The sequence below is a fragment of the Copadichromis virginalis genome, linkage group LG12 (genome assembly GCF_057382275.1).
Source record: "Copadichromis virginalis isolate Kocher_CV1m ecotype Utaka linkage group LG12, C_Virginalis_male_GT1.1, whole genome shotgun sequence".
Taxonomy (NCBI): domain Eukaryota; kingdom Metazoa; phylum Chordata; class Actinopteri; order Cichliformes; family Cichlidae; genus Copadichromis; species Copadichromis virginalis.
Genome location: NC_140629.1, coordinates 37,542,163 through 37,565,934, shown reverse-complemented (window position 1 = coordinate 37,565,934; position 23,772 = coordinate 37,542,163). Strand labels below are relative to the sequence as shown.

The window sequence follows — 23,772 nt, the reverse complement described above, 5'->3', positions numbered from 1 at the left end:
CATCAAGAAAGCTGTAATGTTTTAAGCACATCTGCTCTTCAGATAATAACACGCACGGAGAGGATGTCCAGTCAAAACAGACACAGACACCAATTCATAGAAAAACAGCCACTCTAATATGTATATGAGTTTTTCATTAATATCATGTGCCTAAAAAACGAAAATAAATAAATATTTATTATTTATTCTTATACCTTTTCTATTTTTCATTTATGTTGTTTTTTCCCCTGGTTTGTTTGTTTATATGGGGACTTTTTGCATAACTGTCTGATGAAGAGTGGGTTTGCACCATGTGACCCGTCAGAAATGTGGACGGCATATTTTAAAAACAAAGATCAAACTATAAAATTAGAAAAATTTGAAGAGATTAAGCTCATAATAAAGAATGATTGCAACGCAGATTTTAAAGAAATAATTCCAACCTGTGAGTGAATTTAACTTGTGTACAAATTTCATATAAGGCTGGGAAACAGTTTTAGGCGCTTGTCACTATGTCAAGAGTTATGAAAATGTAAAAGTGCAAAAAGAAAATAACAGAATTTCTGCTAATATTCTAATCATTTCTTTTTGATGTTAATCAGAATTATTTTCCAAAGAACTGAGTGGTTGGTTCTACAGCATAAGAAAGCACTGAACCGCACTGAAAACACCAACATCTACCTTTGATGCTGGGGTGAGCGGTCCCTCTGAGGAAAACTACTCTCACCGTAGAATCTTTTTACAGCATTTAAATGTATATCAGACTCCAAATAACTGTCCATGAAAACAAAAGATCACATTGGTTAAATATATAAGAGCTGACTTTTATGGTTTTCAGTGTTTAAAGTATAATTTGTGGGATGAAACAGACACAGATGGAAAGGGGAGAAAGGAAAACGTGAAAACCAAGAAAGGAAGTGAAGAGACTCAAAGTCATCTCTCCACTGATAAGTAAAAGTTTCTTCTTTCTGTCTTTGCTTTTCTCCCGTGCAGTATTTACTTAATTCAAAATAAAGTGCAGGAGTAAAAGCAGCTGAAAGATGACTATAGTTTGGTTCCACTACTTTCACTCCTGAATCTCTCATCTCCTAAAAGAAGAACAAAAACACAAACGCAAACGTTTCCGAGTGATAAACAAAGCAGCGGGCCTGTAACTGCTCCTGCAGTCATGTTCACTCTTTCATATCTTACAGGGAACACAGACTGTGCTTTCTAATCTTCAAACAGCAACACTCGGTAAAGCTCGGTTCTCTAACTTTTCTCCTGTTGCTGTCTGTGACAGTGTAAAGAAGCTGCTGACAGATGCCCTCAACAAGAACCAATACCTGAAGAGGCTGGAGCTGCAGCAGATCAAAGACATGGTGGAGTGCATGTATGAGCACACTTACCAGCAGGGAGAGTACGTCATCAAGCAGGGAGAGCCTGGGAACCATCTGTTTGTCCTGGCAGGTACTTTCGCTTCCTGTCATCTTCTTAAGTTTGAAAGGAAAAATAAACTTCCTTCCACCGCTTGCTTCAGTTTACTGTTGCATGCTTATTCTTGTGGCACCGACGTTTGTGTAAGATGTCATATGACACATAATGCCCAATGAGAAGCCAGAGCAACATGTGAAGCCATGTGCTATGAGGAAGCAACAGTTTGCATCACCAGCTGGGCTGCGTTCAAGTTTTTTGACTCGTTTTCTTTTTGTTGGTGGTTTGTTATTAACCTGTTAGGTCACTCAAGTTTTGCACCAAAAGAAGCCCACTCTCTGTATGCATGCTTTTCAAACACAACAGGGTGAATATACAAGACGCTGTGGTGAGGTAGCAAATAACTTTGGAGGTTGTCCTGTTGCCCGTTATCGCATCCTTTTGAGGAGAAATGTTCACAGCAAAACGTTGAGCATCATTTTCAGGTTTGAACGTGCCCTTGCTAGAAGGCCTGGCTTTGATAAGGCTTTTGGATTAAAGGACATTTCTTGTTTCTCACTTGATTAAATCCTTGATTCCTCGCCTCACAGCTTAGTCCCTCCCACCAGTGATGCAAGCGGAGGAGGAGAGAGAGAAACAGGAGTCCAGGCAAAGGGCTTTTTAAAGCGATGTCAATTAACTGTGTTGTGCGGCACAGCTGCACCATCTGTGCTTTGTTTTTGTTAAAGCCTCAGATGTCATGAAAATGGATATATGGAGGGCTACTTTTGAAAGTTACAATTTGACTTTTAATGTACAGATTTCACACATGCACAAACGATGAAGGGCAGAAAGTTTGATCATCCAATTAGAAGCTACTTTAAGCTGCTCTTATTCACATGCAGGCGCCACAGTGGCCACATATACATGTGCTGGATGCCCTTCCAGACAGGGAAATGAAAGGCACCTGCATGAGGGACATTGTGCATCCTCCTTGGGTAACGCGCCACCATTTCTTCAGACATTTGTTTTGCTTTTGTTGGGGCTGATTCTGGGAATTTTTTTCCCAGTTATTTTGCTGCTCTTTGTCAGTGTTTTTCTAACCTGAAATGCATTCACTTAGTGTTGATTACATGTGGTTTCTCTTAGGAACTGAAGGGAAACCAGTAAAAAGCTTTTTCACTTCTCCAAAGAATAACACAGAAATAAATGGATTTGCGGAACATTTAACACAAGTGCAGACAGCAGATCCCACTTGGGAGTCTTCTGCTTACATTTTTTCTCACTCGTGTTAATAAAGGAGAGAAATGTGTTTTCTCGTTGGGAACAGGCAGCAATTACAAAACTCAGAGGTCATGAATTTGGCCTCGGTGTAGTCGAGGTTGGTGAGATGTCCAAAGTGTAACAAGGCTTGGGTTTTATAAAACACCACCCGATGAGTGTGTTGAAACAATAGGGGTAGGGTTAGGGGGGTTAGGGTTTGTATTTCTCATACTTTCTTGAGTGAAGAGTACGGAGGGATGCACTGATTTATCAGTTCAGCGCTACAGACCAAAATCTCGTTGGCTGTCGATGGCATAACGGCAAATATTTCAGTCAGTAAATGTGGCTAATTTTCATCAATTTAATTGCTCAAAGAAAAGACTTCATTTATTTAATGAAAATTTCTCTGTTTCCCTTTAAAAGAGGCGAGGAATGAAAATAAATAAATAAATAACTGCACCGGCTTCTGGTAAATTTTTCTCTAAATCATCAGTGTCAGCCACGAATTTGATAATCAGATGGCTGCGCCTTCCTGAGCCAGGTTCACTTGGAGGATTCTTCCTGTTAGAAGGGAGTTCTTCCTTCCCACGTTTGCCAAGTGCTTGCTCAGAGGAGGTCATGTAATCGTTGGGGTTTTCTCTGTATTATTGTAGGGTCTCTACCTTTCAATATAGCGCACCTCGAGGAAACTGCTGCTGTGATTTGTTGCTATATAAATAAAACTGAAGTGAACTGAATTAATGTAGCTGGTGTGATGTATTCATGGCAGGAGAGAGAAAAAGTTCATTTTGGAAGGACATTGAGTGAAATGCACTATAACCCACTACGTCTTTATTTTTAATACATTCACAGTTACCCACCCTCCCCTCATCTTTTCTTTCTTATTCATTTAGATGTATTCATGTATTAATAAATTCAGTTTATATTTGGTTGTAACCAGGCAACTAAGTGTATTTTTAAAAGACCACGCCGCCTCAGAGCAATGGTCTGTCCTCTGCCAGTAACTGACATTTGCTCGTCAGAGACAACGTAAGTATTTCTTCTGCCGTCTGGTGTTAAAGTGATGTCTCACCCTGGGCAGGAAACCGCATCAAAATTCAGTGATTACAGAGTCCTGGTTTGTTGATCTGCTGAGCTCTGACGTTTCAGCACCTGAGCTAAATCGACACAGCGTTTGTTTTGTGCTGTGAAGAGTTACCAAAACAGCTCTGATGAATAATTATTCATCATCAGAGGTTTTAAATACTCACGCAGACATCAGCAGCTGCTAATTATAATGACTAAAGAACTCTTCTTTAATCATGATTTGTGCTACAATTTCTATTATAGTGGAGATGAAAAAGAAGGGACATTTGTGGGGTTTCTGGTCTCATATGCAGATTTAGAAATTTAATGGAAATGTTCTCTCTTCCTGATAAATCTGAGAAGCAGCATATTAAAGAGGCACGTCTGCCAGGTGAAATCCTGAAAAGCACACAAACCTAATGAAGCTTCACCCAGACGATATTACCGTGACCTTAATGAATGAAGTGAGATGTAAAAGTCACTCAGTTAGCTCCTGATATGTTCATCGTCTGTGTCCTAAATTTGGGGTTTAAAAATTTAACCTATTGATTGTCCTTGTTTCATATTTGCAGATGGGAAGCTGGATGTGTTTCAGCATAACAAACTGATCACATCGATAATGGTGTGGACTGCGTTTGGGGAGTTAGCCATTCTGTACAACTGCACGCGGACCGCATCAGTGCGAGGTAAAGGCAAATCTGTTTTAGAGTCATACAGCTTTTTCCCACTAAAATCAATGCAAACTGGTTCTGGATGATCACCTTTACCTTCCAGTGAAAGCCTTCTGCCCTGATGGTTTCGTGCAGCTGATGATGCACTCGGGGTTACTGAATGGTTCAGTGACCAGAAAAGTGATTCACACATCTTGTGATCTCAAGCCAGCTGAACACCTGAAGATTTTGCACCAGCACCACAAAAACATCAAACCAGGGAATGTCTGTGTTTTATTCATCCTTTCAGAGATCCACAGACAAGACAAGGATTAATGTCAAGGAGCACTTAAGCTGCTGTTTTATGTTTTATGCTCTATTTTCTTCCTTTAATGTACGACTTCTCATAAAATTCTTTGTCAACAAACAGGAGAAAAATCTAAGAAGTAAGTAAGTATTTTCTGCACAGCTGGATCTAATGTGGCTGTGCATCCATAATTCTTTTTGCTTGTTTTGAATTTGTACAGTAGAGAGTGAAACTACATCAGAGCTCAGTGTGTTTAGGACGCTTTTTTTAAGGTTGAAACACACTGAGTGCCCCAGGGTTTGAATCACCCGCGACCCACACAGCAGACAAAATCAAACACCAAATGTAACGCAAGCCTGTGGGAAGCGTGTCTGTGTGTGTGGAGTGGACGTTGTATGGCTGTGTGATCTCAGTGACGTCACGTTTAAAGAAAGCGTCAGGCACATGTATTAAAAGATTAAAGACGTGTGTGTTTGAATTGTTAAAACAACTGCTGTGATCCAGACATTTAGCCTCACACATCAAATTTAACCAGATTTTTGCCGTGACGCCTGTGACATGACTCTGTGCTCAGCTCAGAATCTTACAGGCGAGGTTTAAATTCTAATAACTGTCCCTTTTCTCGATGAGGGGTTCCTGTCCTTATTCCTGGACTTCTGCTGAGAGCACAGGCAGACAATAAAGCATTATATGAGTAGAAGAAACAAAAAAGAAATAATCGATATGTCGATGCATATCGCTTTGACGTTGCATTTGTGAAACTTCCAGAATGACGTCAATAACAAAAGAATCAGGAGTGACCTCCGTCCGAGTTTCAGGCTTCTTAAAACGCTGAGCAGAAGAACCTGGATGGGAAGCAAACACGCGTCAGCGCGGTTGTGTTGACAGAGGCTTTACATGACAGCCGCAGCTTTTCGTGCTGATTGGTTTTTGTCTTCTTGGCATTTGGAAAGTGCATACCATGTAGTATGTGAGTGCTCTTTGTCTCAGTTTGTATATTTAACCAAGTAAATTGACTGCTGGTCCTTGGGGGAAGGGGGCCAAAATGACCTCAATATTCAGGGTGCACTGGAAAACCCCTGACAGTTTGACAAGCCTCTCAGCGGGTTTTCCGTGATAACAGATGAAGCAGATAAAGAGCAGCTCTTTCTTTGCTACTGGTTCATGTCAAACCTTCACAGCTACTTCCTCCTTTTACCAACAGAGGCCCGCCTCAGAGTTTCTGTTGATTTGAAGTGACTCAGCATCAAGATAAAGGACAGATTACAGTGTTTTTCTCACCTCCTTTGTCCATTTGGAAAAACAAAGCATTTTCATGTGTCTAATGACAAGGTGCTGTGAGTTTTCCAGCATGACTGTTATCAGCACACGCTGCTTTTAAACCAGCTGTCAGTCAGCTGTCATGTAGTGGTACTGATGCATGTTGTGTTGCTTCTACAGCTGTGAACAAAGTGAGGACGTGGGTTTTGGATCGGGAAGTTTTCCAGAACATTATGAGGAGGACGGCCGAGACACGACACGAACAGTATCGCAACTTCCTCCGAAGGTTAGCTTCAAGTCCACTAAGACTGTCCAACAAAAACTCCTGACACCAATAAAATGATCAAATGAGACATTTAACAGACATATGAATACAAGATGTCCGGTGGTGTTGGTGCGGTCAGAGCAATAGCAAGAGCAGCTTCACTTTACTCCTCATGAATAGGTTCTTCACCCCGTGGTGTCACATTTTACATCTTTTTCACAACTTTTTTCCAGCATGCAGGAACAAAGCTGTCTATTTCAACCCCAAACAGGACCGTTTTCCACACCTAACCAAATATTTTTAGTGCCAAACTATGTCCAAACTGGGACCTATTTTGCTCATTCCCAGCTCAGTGTTTTTATTCTTGGAGTCTACTAGAATAGCTGTGCATGATTCACAGTTCAAAATAATCCTTTTACGTAATACTGGTGCTCGATGCAGCCCTTTAGATCAACAACAACAACAAACTGTTTCTGCTTTCTTCTCATCTTTCTTTAGGAAGCTTAGCTTTCTTATCTTGGCTTTCTTCTGATTGGTTGCCTCTCCCAAAATAAAGACTTTAACAGTGGGAGGGTGGGGTGTGTACCTGACGTGACCACATTAGGTAAAACACCTCTCGCCGAGGGCCAAAACTATAAGAAACATCCTGTGATTTGTGCCACCGCCACCCGTCTTGCCTCCTTGTGCAGACATTTTCTGTCTTTGCCTTTGGGGTCCAGTGTTGTCAAGACAACACCAAAGACGGTTTGTGGGTCAGTGAGGAAGGTTTGCTTCAGGTCATGATAAAATGCTACGCAAGTGTATTTTATCATCAAAACTGGGTCACAGGATCTAAGTCAATACCACGAGTCATTAAACAAATGATCGATTTGTTGCACTGTCTGAAACTGGTGTCCTGTGACACAGGAAACCAGGTTCTGCATAATAACATGTAGTGATTTGTTTTAACAATGTAATGCCTGTTTTTTCTTTTTCTTTTGCGTCAGTGTTTCACTTTTGGCTAATCTACCAGACGACAAGCTAAGCAAAATAGTGGACTGCCTGGAGGTGGTAAGTTATTCTGTCAAATTATCTTTATTTCTCCTGACTTTTCATTGTATTGCCTCAGTATTGCACAACCTTCTGGCAGCTCGTGGGAGCCCCAGCTTTGCAGATAGCTGCTGTCAAAATATCATTACCATTTGGCCATATACCATTACTGCATGTCAGCATATTCGTTCTGCCGCCAGTTGCAAGACCTCACAAATTACCTTGTTGATGAACAGAGCCGATATTATTGCTGTCATCGCTGGGTGCTGTATATTGTTACCATAATTATTTGACTAAGGCCCCAGAAACTGTTTATTCAAATGGGGGACGAGTGATTTCTTAAAGATGTGCGAGTGACAGGCTTTTGGTGTGAGACCATGAAGTGTGTGTAACTGTGTAAGCCGAAGCATGCAGGAGACCCGTGCATAGTCCGTTTTTTCTCCGTAAGCATTGCATTTCTGCAGCGCTTTCTCAGCTTCTTTTCACAATGGAAACTTCAAGGACGATCTTTGCGGTCGTCGCTCGTCCTGCTACGAGAATCTCCTTATTCAGTCATTTCTAATGGAGCTGATTCTGTTGCCTCTCAGGGGGGCAGCTGTAACCTAATAGCGGTGCAGATGTTCAGTGAGAATCCGGCAGATAGTATTGAAGCGTCTTGTCAAACAGTGGGGGAATGGAATTTGGTGTGTTTTGCATGTGAGTGTGTGAAGGGAGTAGTTGTTTTTAGGTCTCTCTGATGATTTTCAGTATGATCAGCTGGTTGGAATTTGAACTGGAAAGATTCAGTGACCAAAAAAAGTGGGTCTGTTGAAAGTAAAAACATAAAACAGCAACAAAAAGAATGTATCCTTTCATTCACTTGTGCGCCTGGCGTGCAACATCTTGTCATGTCATCACATGGATTGACAAGCCAACCCTGAAAGTTGCAGCCTGGAGTCGGAGCCTGAATGCTGAAGCCCAGCTCGGCTAACAAGCTCAGATTCAGATGCTTAAAATTTAAGCTCCAGTGTGAGCTGAAGAGACAAACTAACCAGATCCCACAGCAGGTGGCCCGACACTCAGCTCACCAAGGATGCAGAGCAGATGAAAACGCACTCGAAAAAAATCATGAAAAGGATTTCCAAGTGATTAAAGTGCTTTAATTTTAGCATTACACAATTCTGTTATTTCAACTTAATGTAGCTGAGTTGGATCAGCTTAATTAATCAATGACGAATCAATTTATTTACTGCAGTTGAGTCCAAGTTAATTTAAGTAAGTTGATTCAACCCATGTAAATGACATTAGTCCAACAAAAGTACTTAATGCTAATAGAAAGCCATTTATTATTGTGGAAATCCATGATTGTTTTAAGTTCATTTAAAGAGTTATTCTTTGGAGTGTTAACATGAAACTTTAATGGATTTATAACAGCTTTGGTATATCCGTCACTCCATCCATCCAGTCTCTTTCGCTTATTGTTATCAGGGTCGCCAGTGTATCGCAGGGCTAACACACAGAGACAGACAACATTTGCACTCAATTCACATCTCTGGGCAATTTAGACTTTTTCACCAATTAACCTAACCCAACTGCATGTCTTTGGAGTGTGGCGTACCCAGAGAGAACCCATGGTCCCATGGCCAGTTGGTGGATTCTTGCTGTTAGCACTGGTGAAACGCCACTGCCGAGCTGTCACACCAGACAGTAAAAAAAAATAAAATAAAGCTATGATTACAAGGCTTGATGCAGAATTTTCTAAGTTTTTGTCCTTGACAGGTTAAACCACAAACACGTGATGTGCGTATGCTTTTCTGCCTCTTATAACTCCAGTGATTTTCCTGTGGTTTGAAATCTTGCGTGATCTTGTGATATCGCAGGTCCAGACAGTTAACCACTCTTGGAAGATTGCATCACTTCATCTCGACAAGAATAAATTTAACAAGTGTCAAGTTGTTGAATTTTGCAGATCATGTATGATTTAATTATGTTCACCATGGAAACATAAAATGATTTTGGTTATGCTTGGAGTGCAGGGGGTAAGCCGCCATCTATAGCACTGATTGCAGTCTGGAATAGTGGAGAGGCAGCAAAATCCTCATTTATTATTTAACTTAAGTATGGTGTTATTTAATAATTTATTTCAAAAGGCATGGGTGCCCCTTCTTTCATGCCCCACAAATACAGTGTCAGTCTGTGGGAAAGACCAAAAAAATCTCCTTCCGTCACTGTCGTGAACACTTTAGAAATCATGCACGAGTGTGCATATCATCACTGTTTCAACAGTTCTTTGAAATCAGCACGATGCGTTCAGGGGGCTGCACTGGGAAGCCTGTCCACGTGGGGGCTGCTAAAGACTAGAGTGATCCCTGTCACAGTGCATCTGCAACTTCAAGCATGGAGAAACATGCATTTTTAGTGTCTGCTGTTCCTCATTGACTGACTGGAAACAAACAGAATGACTGCACTCGAACTTAACTCAAACACAGCTGAGCACAAGTGGCTGTCTGCCACTGACCAAACCAGAAGTTAGTGTAAAGTAGGACAGAAGGGCATTTAATTGTTGGAGGTTAGAGGACTTTTCGTAAAGAGGCGTGCGTTTAAATTTGACAAGCTTAGTTGTCTGGTATAACAAACCTGAGACACAAGTCAAACGCCGTCGCTCATCTGCACCTCTACATCTTGATCCAGACAGTCTTTATAAACAAAGCCCTGGCATGTTGTCTCCGCTGTCACTGACGGGTGTTAAACTAGGCTCTCCTGAAGCGTAAACGGGGCGTAAACAGTCTCGGACGCTCAAGGAAAATGCCACTTGTGTCAAGAGTTTTGACAGTAAACACCCGGGAATGTTTACGCGTGGTTGCTTTGATTTGTTTGTTCACTTCTGGTCCTCTATAGTCAAATGGATTATAGCCGCGGACGGTTGTCTCAGCTGCAGGAACTTGGCCTCTGTCCCAGGCAACATTTCATCCTGGTCACCTTCATTCGTCGCGCTTCCCTTTCTTCACCTAAAAGCTTTAAAATGGAAGGCGATCTGCCAGCTCGCTGATTCAGCGGTCTGGTTTTAATGCTGCGGTTGGGATGCTTGAGATGTTGGTTTCAGAGAAACAGCGACTGACAGGATGAAGCGGAGGAATCTGTTTCTGGAAGAGAGCTGGCAGAACGTGCTGTACCTCAGTGTTTGACTCGAGAATTTCAGTGTCGCTCGGTTTTATGACGTTCCTAAAGTTAAACTCGGAAACAAGTCCAGCGTGATTTTAAGTCGCTGGAGCGTGTCATGATGACTGAACTACATAACAGCTTTTATTATATGATGTTTCTGATTGGCTGACTAATTGTCTTTTCACCCATGAGTAATGTTTGTAGTATTATGATAACACACTGATGCGGGACACGATCTGCACTACAGAGCAAGCAACAATGTATCACAATAGAACTCTAAGCAGGCTCTGTGTGTCCACCAGTGCAGATGATTTCCGCCTGTGGATGCCAAGTGGCAAAATAAATGTCCATGTGGGACTTGTGAGTCTACACTAGTCATCTGACACTATCCATCGATCATCTCACGATGCATCATGGGCCAATATTGCATCACCAATTCCAAATCTTGTTAATTAACTGGCGAAGTGGTAGAAACACAGTATTAGATCACAGAGAGGGCAGGTGTGTGTCCACCTGTCGGCCACCGAGTTTAGAGGGCCTGTTTTGTAGATTCAGTTATGTAACAAATGATTAGTCAGTGACTGATTTGTATTTGAAATTAATTGGAATTAATTGGAATATTGACTTTGTGTCAGCTGGACCTTTTTTACTGTCTGCATTGTATAGTCAGTTTATTATCTTAAAGCTCCATCCACATATAGATCTATTCACATCATATAATATAATAATTATATACACGTCATATTTTATCTAAATGATCACTTTAAACCAGTTTAATTGGAAAACATTTCTGTGGTCTCTGTGTAATCATAAACCTCAGTGCAATTTTTAAATCTGTGGCATTTTGAAAAGTTAATTTCAGCCCTCTCTGCGGAAAATATTTGTACCTCATTTCAAGCATTCATTTGAGGTTCATTCAGTGTTCATTTAAAACATGTGTCAAACACAAATTGGCTGACAAATTCATCCTAACTCAAGCCCCCATTAACAGACATTAAAAACATCATAATTAATATTTTTCTATTGACTTAATTTTCATTTTCCCCATGAGCCCTGAAAATCTCTGCTGAACAGCAGGCTGAGAGGCTCTGAATGACTGAGCGTCACTGACAGCTGCTCTCAGCCCGCAGGGCCCAGCTACCAGGAATCAGACCGGCTGCTTCAGTGATTAAATCAATGCAACGTCTCAGTTCTGACGGTTATCCTCCCCCGATCTCACACCCTTCCTTCCCTTTAGGAATACTATGACAAAGGCGAGTACGTCATCCGAGAGGGAGAGGAGGGCAGCACCTTTTACATCATCGCACAAGGAAAGGTAACGTGTCTGTCGTTTGTTGAACAAGCTGCACGAACACAAAGCCACATGATTCAAAGATAATTTAGGGTTATGTTTAACCTAAACTTGCTTCTGACACCGATACACTATATATTAAGAAAAGATTTAGCCTTTGTGAAGTGAAGCCAGTTCAGAAGTGCTTTAAACCTGCATTCGTTCTACTGGCCATTCTTTGGGGGTGTCTTATTGACAGCGATCGTGGCTCAAGAGTTGGTAGTTCGTCTGATAATCGGAAGGTTGCCGATTCGAGCCCCGGCTCGGACAGTCTCGGTCGTTGTGTCCTTGGGCAAGACACTTCACCTACCGCCTACTGGTGATGGCCAGAGGGGCCGATGGCGCGATATGGTAGCCTCGCCTCTGTCAGTCTGCCCCAGGGCAGCTGTGGCTACAACTGTAGCTGCCTCCACCAGTGTGTGAATGTGAGAGTGAATGAATAGTGGCATTGTAAAGCGCTTTGAGGTTTCTCGAAAAGCGCTATATAAATGCAATCCATTATTATCATTATTATTAGAAGTATTTGAGAAAACGATCCAACTTCTCACTTGATTCACGACCTTCGTAAACATTTTCTTGTTGAGTTCGTGGTCTCAGTTACTAGTTGTAAGTCTTATTTATTACAGCCTGATCCTCCTTTTGCAAATTATGATTACAAATAGAGTCAAAGAGTCAAACAAATGGGGGCTTTGGAGCTTGGCTAACCTGTCATTCATAAGCTGTAAACTGGGATATGTTGACGCTAATAATAACCCGTCGTTCTCAAAAAGAAACAAGCCGTACATCCTCGCCCTCAGCAGTCATTTCTGTGGATATTTGCTTCATGACTGAGCAGGATGCTGCTGTTGTTGCAGTTTTGGAATAAACTAATCACCAAAACCAAACTAGATCATTTTTATGAATAGCATCAGTGCATTACTACTTTTACTTTAAGAATTATTAATCAAAAATAGTAAATGCTTTCTATGTTGCCAGTCAGTCTAACTTGTCATTCATAGTTTTTGCTATTGTCAGTTATAAAAATATAAAACGCATGAGCTGCACTGCAGAGATTTCTGAGACATTTTCTGCAACAATGACACCAGCCATAATCCTGTCTTCCAACAATAGAATAAATCCTCAAGTGCTTTGGTGAGATAAGACTACATGATGTCTCCATTGCACGGATCCGGATGCTGCTCCCGTATTTGCAGCAAAAGCTCTTGTTACTCAGCCTGAGTGCCAAACAGCTGCTCGAGCACCGCTCGACTCTCAAAGCTTTGCAGGACGTTGCTTCAATCTGGTTTCCACAAATGAAAACGACGCTGCATACAGCAGTGTTTTATAGTAAGCACATCTCCAACAAAAGAAAGAGGAGCATCTTGGTAATATACCTGCCTCATATCGCGTTTAACGTTTAATCATTAAGAGAGAAAATGTCCAAAAGACAAGATAAAACACACACAGAATAAGTGTCTTCCCTCAGTAACAGTCCAATATGTCGACCAGTATGTTGACCAAACTGTACGTGAGTCTGGGGAGTTGTAGGGCTATGACTCACCCGCCAGTCTGTCTGATAAGTCGGGAACCCGACACCAGAGCTGTCCACGGGGACTCTCAAAATGCCATTATGAGCTGATCCGAGACTGCAGCTCTTCAGCGCTAAGCTAACCAAACCAAACCAAAGAGAGACACATGTTGTTTGGAAAGAAGGGGGCTAATACAGGAAATGCCCCCCACCCCTCCTCTTTGTAACCCCCCCAAACGAGGGTAGAAATAACATCTGAGAGTGCCTGCCATCAGGAAAAACAGGGAAGTAAAGGTCAGTGGGGTCAAATGGGACACTTAGCTAAAGCACGCTTTGACCATAACGGCTGTGATGTAATTGTGGCATTTTTTCGGCACCACGATGCCACCAGTGGGATGCTTGACCTCGGCCAGGGTGGGCCGCTGGTTTTCAGTGCTTCACAAATTACTGAAAGGTTTGACAACTCTCAGGCTGGAATGGTGGAAGCCTGCAGCTCGAGCAGGCAACAGTTTGAAGAGGAAAATCAGAGACGTCTGATATGCAAATAATGCTTCTATTCAAACAGCAAGTCAGGAAAGCATAAAGTACTTCAACACCACCACATCACACTGGGCCCATCATGTTCCATGTTAAGTACACTACTCCTTAAAAGCACATTTGTGTACGCACTGTAACATTAAATTAATAGTTAATGTAATCTTCATTATAATTCGTTCAGTTTGAGGGCCTGCTTTCACCAAACATCACTTCTGTGTAAAAGAAATAGGAGAAAAACCAGGCCATGTGTCACACAGTCGTCTAGGTGAGATGAGGGGAAATCCAAAACAATTTCGAAGAAATTGTTGTGTTAAAGCTACGTAGCTACCAGCTTCCCCCCCCCGGCCACCTCATCCAGCTCTGCCAGAAGTGAAGGGACAGAACAGACAGGTTCTCATCTGGAAGCTTCATTAAAGGCCATGGAGGCCTGACTGTGTGGATTTATGAAGAGAGTACTGCAGGACTGTGTCAATGTCTTCTACAGAAAAAATGTTGAGTTTCAGACTATTTTATTTTTTTGAACAAAACAGGTTTGTTAAAAGTCTCTGCCCGTTTAACAAACCTAGAGGGGAGGAGAGAGGATTTTAAAAACGGGTCTGTCTATGCCCACATAGACGTCGCTTTAAAAATCATGCCTGATTATACAAAATGTTAATCAGTAACTGTCATGATCCTGGGTCCTTTTGACCCAGCGTTTTGTGTTTTCTCTTCGCGATTTTGGTTCTGTTCTTCCTCTGGTTAGTGTTTACTCTGTTCTGCCCGTGTGTTCCTGTATCTAGTCCGCGTTTCTTAGTTTGTGTCCTTTCATGTGTAAGTTCCTGTTTTATTGTGAAGGTCTGTGTCTTATGTGAGTGTTTTCAGTTTGCCTCCCTGGTCTCGTCATGTTAATTACTCCCAGCTGTGTCCCCACCTGTATGTAATCCCCCTGTGTTCTCTGAGTGTATTTAAGTTGTGTCTTCTGTCATAGTAGTTGCTGGTTCGTCTGTGTTGTTTCCCCTCGGTCTCCCTGCGTCTTCCCGTATGTATTTCCCGTATGTATTTCCCCGGACCTCCCTGCATCCTCGTTTCTGGTTTGTGTTATTAGTTCTACCCAGTTTAGGTTTTCCTTTTTCATGGTACCCACACCGTTGCTGTTTGTATTTTCGGTTGTCAAATAAACACTCATCTGCACCAGAGCTGCCGCATTTTGGGTCCTATTTCAACTCCACACGGCTTGCCCCGCAAACCGTGACAGTAACTTATCTACGACATTTCGGATTATGTACTATTAGAGAAGACTTTAAACTAAACTCAAACATTTGGAAGGTTGTTTCAGTTCTTTAGCATTTTATGTTTTTATAGTGCTTTAAAAAAAATTTGAGAAAATTAAAAGCGTCTGTAGGAGGTGAAGAGATGAACATCCAGCATCCAGACGTCTGATATGCAAATAATGCTTCTATTCAAACAGCAAGTCAGGAAAGCATAAAGTACTTCAACACCACCACATCACACTGGGCCCATCATGTTCCATGTTAAGTACACTACTCCTTAAAAGCACATTTGTGTACGCACTGTAACATTAAATTAATAGTTAATGTAATCATTCATTATAATTCAATTCAATTTTATTTATATAGCGCCAAATCACAACAAAAGTCACCTCAAGGCGCTTCATAGATACAGAGAAAAACCCAACAATCATATGACCCCCTATGAGCAAGCACTTTGGCAACAGTGGGAAGGAAAAACTCCCTTTTAACAGGAAGAAACCTCCGGCAGAACCAGGCTCAGGGAGGGGCGGGGCCATCTGCTGCGACCGGTTGGGGTGAGAGAAGGAAGACAGGATAAAAGACATGCTGTGGAAGAGAGACAGAGATTAATAACAGATATGATTCAATGCAGAGAGGTCTATTAATACATAGTGAGTGAGAAAGGTGACTGGAAAGGAAACACTCAATGCATCATGGGAATCCCCCGGCAGCCTACGTCTATTGCAGCATAACTAAGGGAGGATTCAGGGTCACCTGGTCCAGCCCTAACTATATGCTTTAGCAAAAAGGAAAGTTTGAAGCCTAATCTTGAAAGTAGAGATAGTGTCTGTCTCCCGAATCCAAACTGGAAGCTGGTTCCACAGAAGAGGGGCCTGAAAACTGAAGGCTCTGCCTCCCATTCTACTTTTAAATACTCTAGGAACAACAAGTAGGCCTGCAGTGCGAGAGCGAAGTGCTCTAATAGGGTGATATGGTACTACAAGGTCATTAAGATAAGATGGGGCCTGATTATTTAAGACCTTGTATGTGAGGAGCAGGATTTTGAATTCAATTCTGGATTTAACAGGAAGCCAATGAAGGGAAGCCAAAACAGGAGAAATATGCTCTCTCTTTCTAGTCCCTGTCAGGACTCTTGCTGCAGCATTTTGGATTAGCTGAAGGCTTTTCAGTGAGTTTTTTGGACATCCTGATAATAATGAATTACAGTCGTCCAGCCTGGAAGTAATAAATTCGTTCAGTTTGAGGGCCTGCTTTCACCAAACATCACTTCTGTGTAAAAAAAATAGGAGAAAAACCAGGCCATGGGTCACACAGTCGTCTAGGTGAGATAAGGGGAAATCCAAAACAATTTTGAAGAAATTGTTGTGTTAAAGCTACGTAGCTACCAGCTCCCCATCCAGCTCTGCCAGAAGTGGAGGGACACCAAGGCCTTCTCAGGCTAGCAAAGAGATCTAATCTGTCCTGCAAACTGGACAAACTAGATTGAACTGAAGTAGCAAGAGAAAAAGAACAGCGATACATCATCGTCTGACAGACAGACAGGTTCTCATCTGGAAGCTTCATTAAAGGCCATGGAGGCCTGACTGTGTGGATTTATGAAGAGAGTACTGCAGACTGTGTCAATGTCTTCTATTTAATTTTTTTGAAGAAAACAGGTTTGTTAAAAGTCTCTGCCTGTTTAACAAACCTAGAGGGGAGGAGAGAGGATTTTAAAAACGGGTCCACGTAGACGTCGCTTTAAAAATCATGCCTGATTATCCAAAATGTTAATCAGTAACTGTTATCTACGACATTTCAGATTATGTACTATTAGAGAAGACTTTAAACTAACCTCAAACATTTGGAAGGTAGGTTATGTCTGTTGTTTCAGTTCTTTAGCATTTTATGTTTTTATAGTGCTTTAAAAAAATTAGAGAAAATCAAAGCGTCTGTAGGAGGTGAAGAGATGAACATCCAGCAAACTGTCTTGTGCAGGTGAAAGTGACCCAGACCACCGAGGCCCACAAGCTGCCACAGATCATCAACACGCTGCAGAAGGGAGACTACTTTGGAGAAAAAGCACTTATAAGGTAAAATACAGCAACAGTCAGGTCATGTCAACAAAAGACTGAAATATTCAAACAGCGTCAGGGGATTGTTGTGGACTGGTGCTATATAGATGAATATTAAAGGTAAGGATTGGGAGGTAACACAACGCAGCACCTGCTTCAATACCGAGACCAATGCTAGGATAACATAGTGCAAAACAATTAATTAGTGAATACAGACAAAATCTGAAAAATGAACCAACCACAGCTTTGGAAATCATGTGGAGCCCTCTTCGATGCATCATAAACAAACAAGGACCAGCTCACTCTCTCTGTGTTTTTAAGGGAAGGGTTTTGTTTTTGTTTTCTTTTATATGTAAGAACTAATTAGGCAGCTCATTCTTTTGTCTTTAAAGCCATAACACATAAAAAAGAAAGAAAAAGAAATGTGACATGATATTTGGATGCAAACTATGTGATGTTTAGAATCTCCTTATGCCAGTATCATTTCCTAAATGTTGCAGCAATAAACAAAGATAGTAGAAATTAAAAACATGTTTTGAAAACCATTTTAAAAAGTATTATATGAAAGTTTGATCTTATTTGACCTTGTAGATGAGGTCAGAGGTCCAAAGTAACGTGATATTTCAGATCCCAGACATCATTCCCGATATGTTGTCAATACAAACAATGGCAGTAAGAAACAGTTTTAAGTGGCTTTATAGCACCCTCAGATCGATCTACTGACCTTAAAAGTCTGACATGATATTTTAAATCTTTATACTTTAAAGGCTCTTTGTCAACTTTCCACCTATAAATCTGTAACCATGAATAACTTTTTATTCACTAAATTTTAGTGAATTGTTTATCAGAATGATTTAAAAATGTTTCAAGTTTTGTATTCACAGAAAAAACACACAAAAGCATAATGTGGGCAGAGGTAGAAATAGCTTCATAATGCCAAATTCACAATGAAAACAGTTGTAAAATGTACAGTTGTCTTAGTTTTTGTGTGCATGTGATTCACATCTCTTTCAGTGACGACGTCAGGTCTGCCAATATCATTGCTGATGAGAACGGGGTGGAGTGCCTCGTCATCGACAGAGAGTGAGTATTGAGATTTAAAATAATGCCTAAAAGGTTGTAAAAGACATGCTTTTGTTCACCCGATAATGACTCTGAACAAAGACGCCAGTCTATGATGAAGAACAAAGCTGTACTCTGATACATTTCAGCCGGTGTCAACATTTTCTTTTTCCAGACGTTTTCCCACAAAAATTCATTCGTTATCTCACCGTGTTCGATCGCTATCAGTGATCTGAGTTCAGATTTGGAATCAGCCAACATTCCAGTGGTTCGTTTGCTAATGTGCCGATGTCTTTTTTCTAGGACATTTGATCAGACGGTGGGCACCTTCAATGAGCTGCAGAAGTACCTCCAAGGGTACGTGGCAACACTCGATCGCGACGACAAGAAGAGACATGCCAAGTAGGTGCAGCACCCGATGTTCACGACAGTGAACAAAAATGTTCTGAGCATGGAAAAAGAAATGGGTTGCATTACAGAGAAATGACTACTTATTGCAAAACAAACTGCACATCACTGCAATGTTTAATTATTCTCAGCTTCTGGGTTGATACAATGTCTGCAGGTTGTTAAGTTTTTGTGTTGCAAAGGAGATTCACGTTATAGTTTTTTTCATGCTTAGATTTTTTACCTCTTGTTTCAGTTTAGCTGTTTTTACCAAGTTAAAGTAGAAACGTGACACACCATCCTTCTTATCCGGGGTATTTAACGAGTACTGAAAACCTTCTGTTCTTACTGCATCCACATCGAACTTTTCCACTTCTATCAACGACTCTGTGAGCTTTACACATTCATCCCTTTTCAAACACACTTTACGGATAATACAGCGAGGAGAAGACTCGCTCAAAATTCTGATGAAAACATAAGCTGGTGTTCGCCATCTGAGGCACTCGTCTGTTAGCTGTTTTTTCTCTGTTAAAGTTTTCGTTGGCTCACTTGTCAGCAGATGAAATGTTCAGATATTCACTTAAATTGTAATAAATTATGATTTGAAAGATACAGATGTGAAAACTCCACTCACAGATGTACAGTAGTTATGATCTACTGCTTCTCTTGCTAAATGTTTAGGTTAAGGTAGACACTCTGTTTTTGTCTGTGTCTTCCATCCAGGAGGTCTGTGTCACGCCACCAAAGTCAGCCTCTGTCTCCTGACGTCATCCAGCTGAAGGAACTGGTTTCCGAATTCTCTTCATCCAGGCCCTTTGATCACCTGGAGGTCATTGCTACCCTTGGGGTCGGCGGGTTTGGACGAGTAGAACTGGTAAGAGCTGACCTTTGGTGAGTTTGAGAATCTTCCAGCATTCAGTTTGTCTGCAGTAACTGAAAAAATGCAATCTGTTGGATTGAGAATGCCTACTGAAGAATATCCTATTTCTTTTTGGGGTTATTATCCATGAGCGCTGCGCAACCGGTTTTGCAGCATTTGGTTGAATCTTTGCAGAGAGTGTAGTCCTGCACACTCTTCATCCTGCTGGTTGTATCAGCAGTAACACCATCAATAAACACTAGTAACCTCCACCATGTTCGATGGTTGATGCTCTTCTCCATCCTTTTCTCTTCCCATCATGTTAATCTTGGTTTCATCTTTGCAAAGAATCTTTTTTTCAGAATTGTGCAGGTTCTTTTAGATGTTTTCTGGCAAAATCTAATCTGACCTTCTTCATATAGAAATTATTATTTTGATAGTGCATCAATTTACTCTACTGAAAGTTCATTAGGACGGTGTTTTCATGGGTAGGAGTAAACTTAATGTTTACATGGGAACCATGCCTGCTGTTTGAGGTCTGTGCTGAGTCACACCCACCCTGTCATGTCCATCTGCAGGTGAAGGTGAAGACTGAGGATGTCACCTTTGCACTCAAGATCATCAAAAAGAAGCACGTGGTGGACAACAGGCAGGAAGAACACATCCACTCAGAGAGGAGGATCCTCGCGGAGGCTCGCTCGCCTTTCATAGTCAAGTGCGTCCTCTTGCCCAGCCTTGGAACTCATTTCCATTTTTTATCCTACATGATGAATCTCTGCTCCATTAGTCTGGGAACACAATGCTGCGCTTATTAGTTTTTGATGAGATCACCGTCGGGGACCTGAGCAGATTACATCTTCTCAGTGGGGTAGAATAGCAGGGGATATTGAGATGTCTGCTAAGAAAATGTGGTTATTTCTTATGAAATATTGCAACAGGAGCTTTTCTTTGTCTTTTGTGAGATTACGATGATCCGATTTCACCGTATGCAGTGGAACAGACTCTGATATTAAAGCCATTCTTCACCTTCTGTAACGCTCATCCAGCTAACCTCCTCTTCATACACTCTGTGTACCTATTTTATTCCTAATCTGTTTTCAAGACCGACGTCGGGTGATGTAAGACTTAAGGCTACGTACGGTGGCATTGTGGTGGAGTGGTTGACACCCACGCTGCAGTTTTAAGAGCCTTTAAGCTTAATGTTGAATCACGGATGTCGATCTAGGCTCCTATTTACACTAAAATCTGAAAACATTACTTCATATATTAAGCTAGAATTAATTCATTTATGTGATAATTACAGCTCGGGTGAAATTTAATAATTTAGGTGCCCTGCTTCCTGTTTATCATATATTTTGTATTTTTGTTGCTTTTCATGGGTAATCTAGCAGCCTTCTGCTAGACCGTCAATTTTATGTTACAGTCTAAACATATACAATGATTTTTGTGCAGTTTTAGCATCATTTATCAAACAGTTTTCAAGATATAATTTTTTGAAAAACGGGCCGTTGACCCACCTGATTTTCCCCACGTTGAAATCAAGGCAGTATCAAGAAAAGTCCAGCACTCCTGCAAAGTCCAACATTTGAGTACCAGAGATGCGTTACTGTAATACTTTAATACTTTTTTCAAGTAATGAGTAAAGTAAGGGATTAGTATTGCAAAAAAAATTAGATTACCGTTACTTTCCCGTAAGCACGCTGCATTACTGCGTTACTAAATCGTGATTTTGTTTGTGAGAGTGTCTCGTGACAATGACGTTAAGCGCGTGCGACCATGCAGAGTTTAAAGCTTGGAAGTACTGACATTACTTTGATTCCGTAAAAAGTGACAAAAACATTAGCGTCCGCTGTTCACTCTGTGTGGGAAGAAAACTTATTTTTGCATAAAGTTAAAACTAATAAAACAAGTTTTCAAAAGAGACTTTTTCATTTGATTCAATTTTACATGATGGATTATGCAGAAAAACAGAATTTGGCTGAAAGGTCTATTGCTTCATTACTTATCCGGGTTGTGTATCATGTTTTCAAAAAGTAACTAAGTAATAAAGTAACTAATTACTTTTGAAAATAAGTAATCAGTAAAGGGATTACTTTTTTTTTGTTACTTTCTTGGAGAAGAGCACTGTTGACCACACACTAAAACAAACAAAAGAAAATTCACATTGTAAATGACAACTACTGATTATTTTGAATGTGATAGTTGAATTTAACAATACTGTTGTAAATATAGCATAAAGAATACTTTAATATAAAATTGTTGCCATTTTCATTCAACTTTCATGGCTGATTGAGCAAATATGACATGTTTAAAAACCAAAATATCAGTGGAGTCAAAATAGAATAAATACTAGATTTTCCAGATGGTATCGAATTATAACTCAGAAAGTGATTTGGTTAAATATGTGCAAATCTTTTAGACCTGAGAGTCTTAGCAGTTGTCTGCCCCTGATGGTTCTTTCACCAGCTGCACGTCTGGTTGTCTTCAGTCTCAAATATTGTCGGGTTCTTTATGAAACTGCGTCAACCACATAAATAAATCAAAGGAATAAAAAGACTAATGCTGATCTCAAATGATGATAAAATGGCATTTGTTGTATTTAAAGCTAAACTTGTTTGTGTTTCATTTTCTCCAGACTGTATCGCACATTCAAGGATAACAAATATGTGTACATGCTGCTGGAGGCCTGTCTGGGTGGAGAGGTCTGGAGTCTGCTCAGGGACAGGTAGGAGATGCCAACCATTGTCTGGAGCCACTGTCACAAAAGCTGCAAAAGGTTTTAATAGGATGTTTGGGTTTTGGTCTTCAGGGGCAGCTTTGATGAATCTGCTGCTAAATTCTGCATGGGCTGTGTCACGGAGGCTTTCGAGTACCTCCACCGGAAAGGTGTCCTCTACAGAGACCTGAAGCCTGAGAACCTCATTCTGGATTCTGAAGGATACATCAAACTGGTGAGATTAGTTCCAGAAAGTAAACGCATTTTGTCTCAGAACCATGAAAGAACAACACTTGTCAGCATGTTCCTCCCGCTTTGATGACCAGTGCATTTCTTATAGTTTGGAGTCATCAGGCTTAATCAAAATGTGTGTTTCCAGACTCCAGGATGCAACCGTTTTGGTCTTAACTCATTCACTGCCAGCCATTGGCAGTGAATGAGTTAAACCCATTGACTCATTTACTGCAATTGACGGCTATAGACGTCAATTGCAGTGAATGAGTTAATTGCGACCAAAAAAGTCTGTCAGGCACAACTAAACATTTCCTTTGGTCACACCTGTGTGTGCGCCTGACATTTGGCAGGTCTGTGAGCGTTTTGCTTTGTTTTTTTCTCCACCCACGTTCTGCGTCATCCATTTAAATGCTGTGCAAATTGATGCAGCTAATTCCTCTGCTCTGCGGGTGCTGTGAGCTCTACAGTGCCCTGATCTGTGACTCACAGGTGCTTTTAGGGTTTGTGGCTTGAGTCACAAGTTTAGTGTTCTGCCGAGTATGTCATGTATTAGTGACATATGGTGAATTATTCACTAATATAAGAATGGGAGCATGGTAGCACAAGGGTTAGCAAGAAGGTCCTGGGTTCGACTTCTGGCCACTGTCTTAATAACGTGCACCAGTGCATGCAGTATGAAGTATAGTTTAAATAGTTTGGTAGTAAGCAATTAAAAGGGCTACTAAAAGAAAGGGGGAGCACTGTAACTACAGTTTTAGTGGTTACTGGCACATTTACTGAAAGCAAATCAAACTTTGACAGCGTCACAACATTATAGCTTCATTACACATGAACATCACGTCTGCTGACCCAGCAGGGCAGTGAACAAATGCTATGACAAGCTAGTTATGGATACAGTAAGTAGGATGGATAAGAAAACAATGAATTAGGGAGAAATTCATGTCACATAACACATTTTTTGTTGATTGGTTTCTTTTTCATGTGTCTGATAAAACTGCTTAGACGTCAGGATGTTTTATGGCATCTAAGCAGACATAAGCAGCACAGTGGTTTCTTAAAGAGTAAGGCTTTTAATGTAGGCAGGTATTTTTGTGGAAAAGCCTTAAAGGCTCCCCAGAGGACTTTTAAAAGTTTCAACATTACTGTATACTTGTATGCTGACAGGCTGACAGTAAACATCTCTTTAAAGACTAAACTCTCCTTTTCCAGGTCGACTTTGGCTTTGCCAAGAAGATCAGATGTGGCCAGAAGACTTGGACCTTCTGTGGCACTCCAGAGTATGTGGCACCAGAGATCATCCTCAACAAAGGCCACAACTTCAGTGTGGATTTTTGGTCTTTGGGCATCCTGGTGTTTGAGCTTCTTACCGGCAGGTTAGAGCACGCGTTCTTCTGTGATTCCGATCTGCAGCAAGATCATCCTTTCACTCATCCACTTCACTCTGCCCACTGACCTGCAGTCATTTTTACACAAAGTACTGCTAAAAGC

General features: G+C 41.1%; 1 protein-coding gene across 1 annotated transcript in view; it reads left to right on the top strand.

Annotated features, from left to right (window-relative positions):
• The window catches only part of prkg2 (protein kinase cGMP-dependent 2), a 37,047-nt gene that overhangs the window by 7,032 nt on the left and 6,243 nt on the right, over positions 1 to 23,772 (top strand). Inside the window, exons 3-15 of the mRNA XM_085476401.1 lie at positions 1,262 to 1,428; positions 4,272 to 4,385; positions 6,097 to 6,202; positions 7,168 to 7,231; positions 11,589 to 11,666; positions 16,950 to 17,044; positions 18,041 to 18,109; positions 18,392 to 18,490; positions 19,199 to 19,349; positions 19,913 to 20,049; positions 21,970 to 22,059; positions 22,144 to 22,285; positions 23,494 to 23,657. Coding sequence (XP_085332527.1) covers positions 1,262 to 1,428; positions 4,272 to 4,385; positions 6,097 to 6,202; positions 7,168 to 7,231; positions 11,589 to 11,666; positions 16,950 to 17,044; positions 18,041 to 18,109; positions 18,392 to 18,490; positions 19,199 to 19,349; positions 19,913 to 20,049; positions 21,970 to 22,059; positions 22,144 to 22,285; positions 23,494 to 23,657 — 1,476 coding nt within the window. The remainder of the gene's footprint in view (positions 1 to 1,261; positions 1,429 to 4,271; positions 4,386 to 6,096; positions 6,203 to 7,167; positions 7,232 to 11,588; positions 11,667 to 16,949; positions 17,045 to 18,040; positions 18,110 to 18,391; positions 18,491 to 19,198; positions 19,350 to 19,912; positions 20,050 to 21,969; positions 22,060 to 22,143; positions 22,286 to 23,493; positions 23,658 to 23,772) is intronic.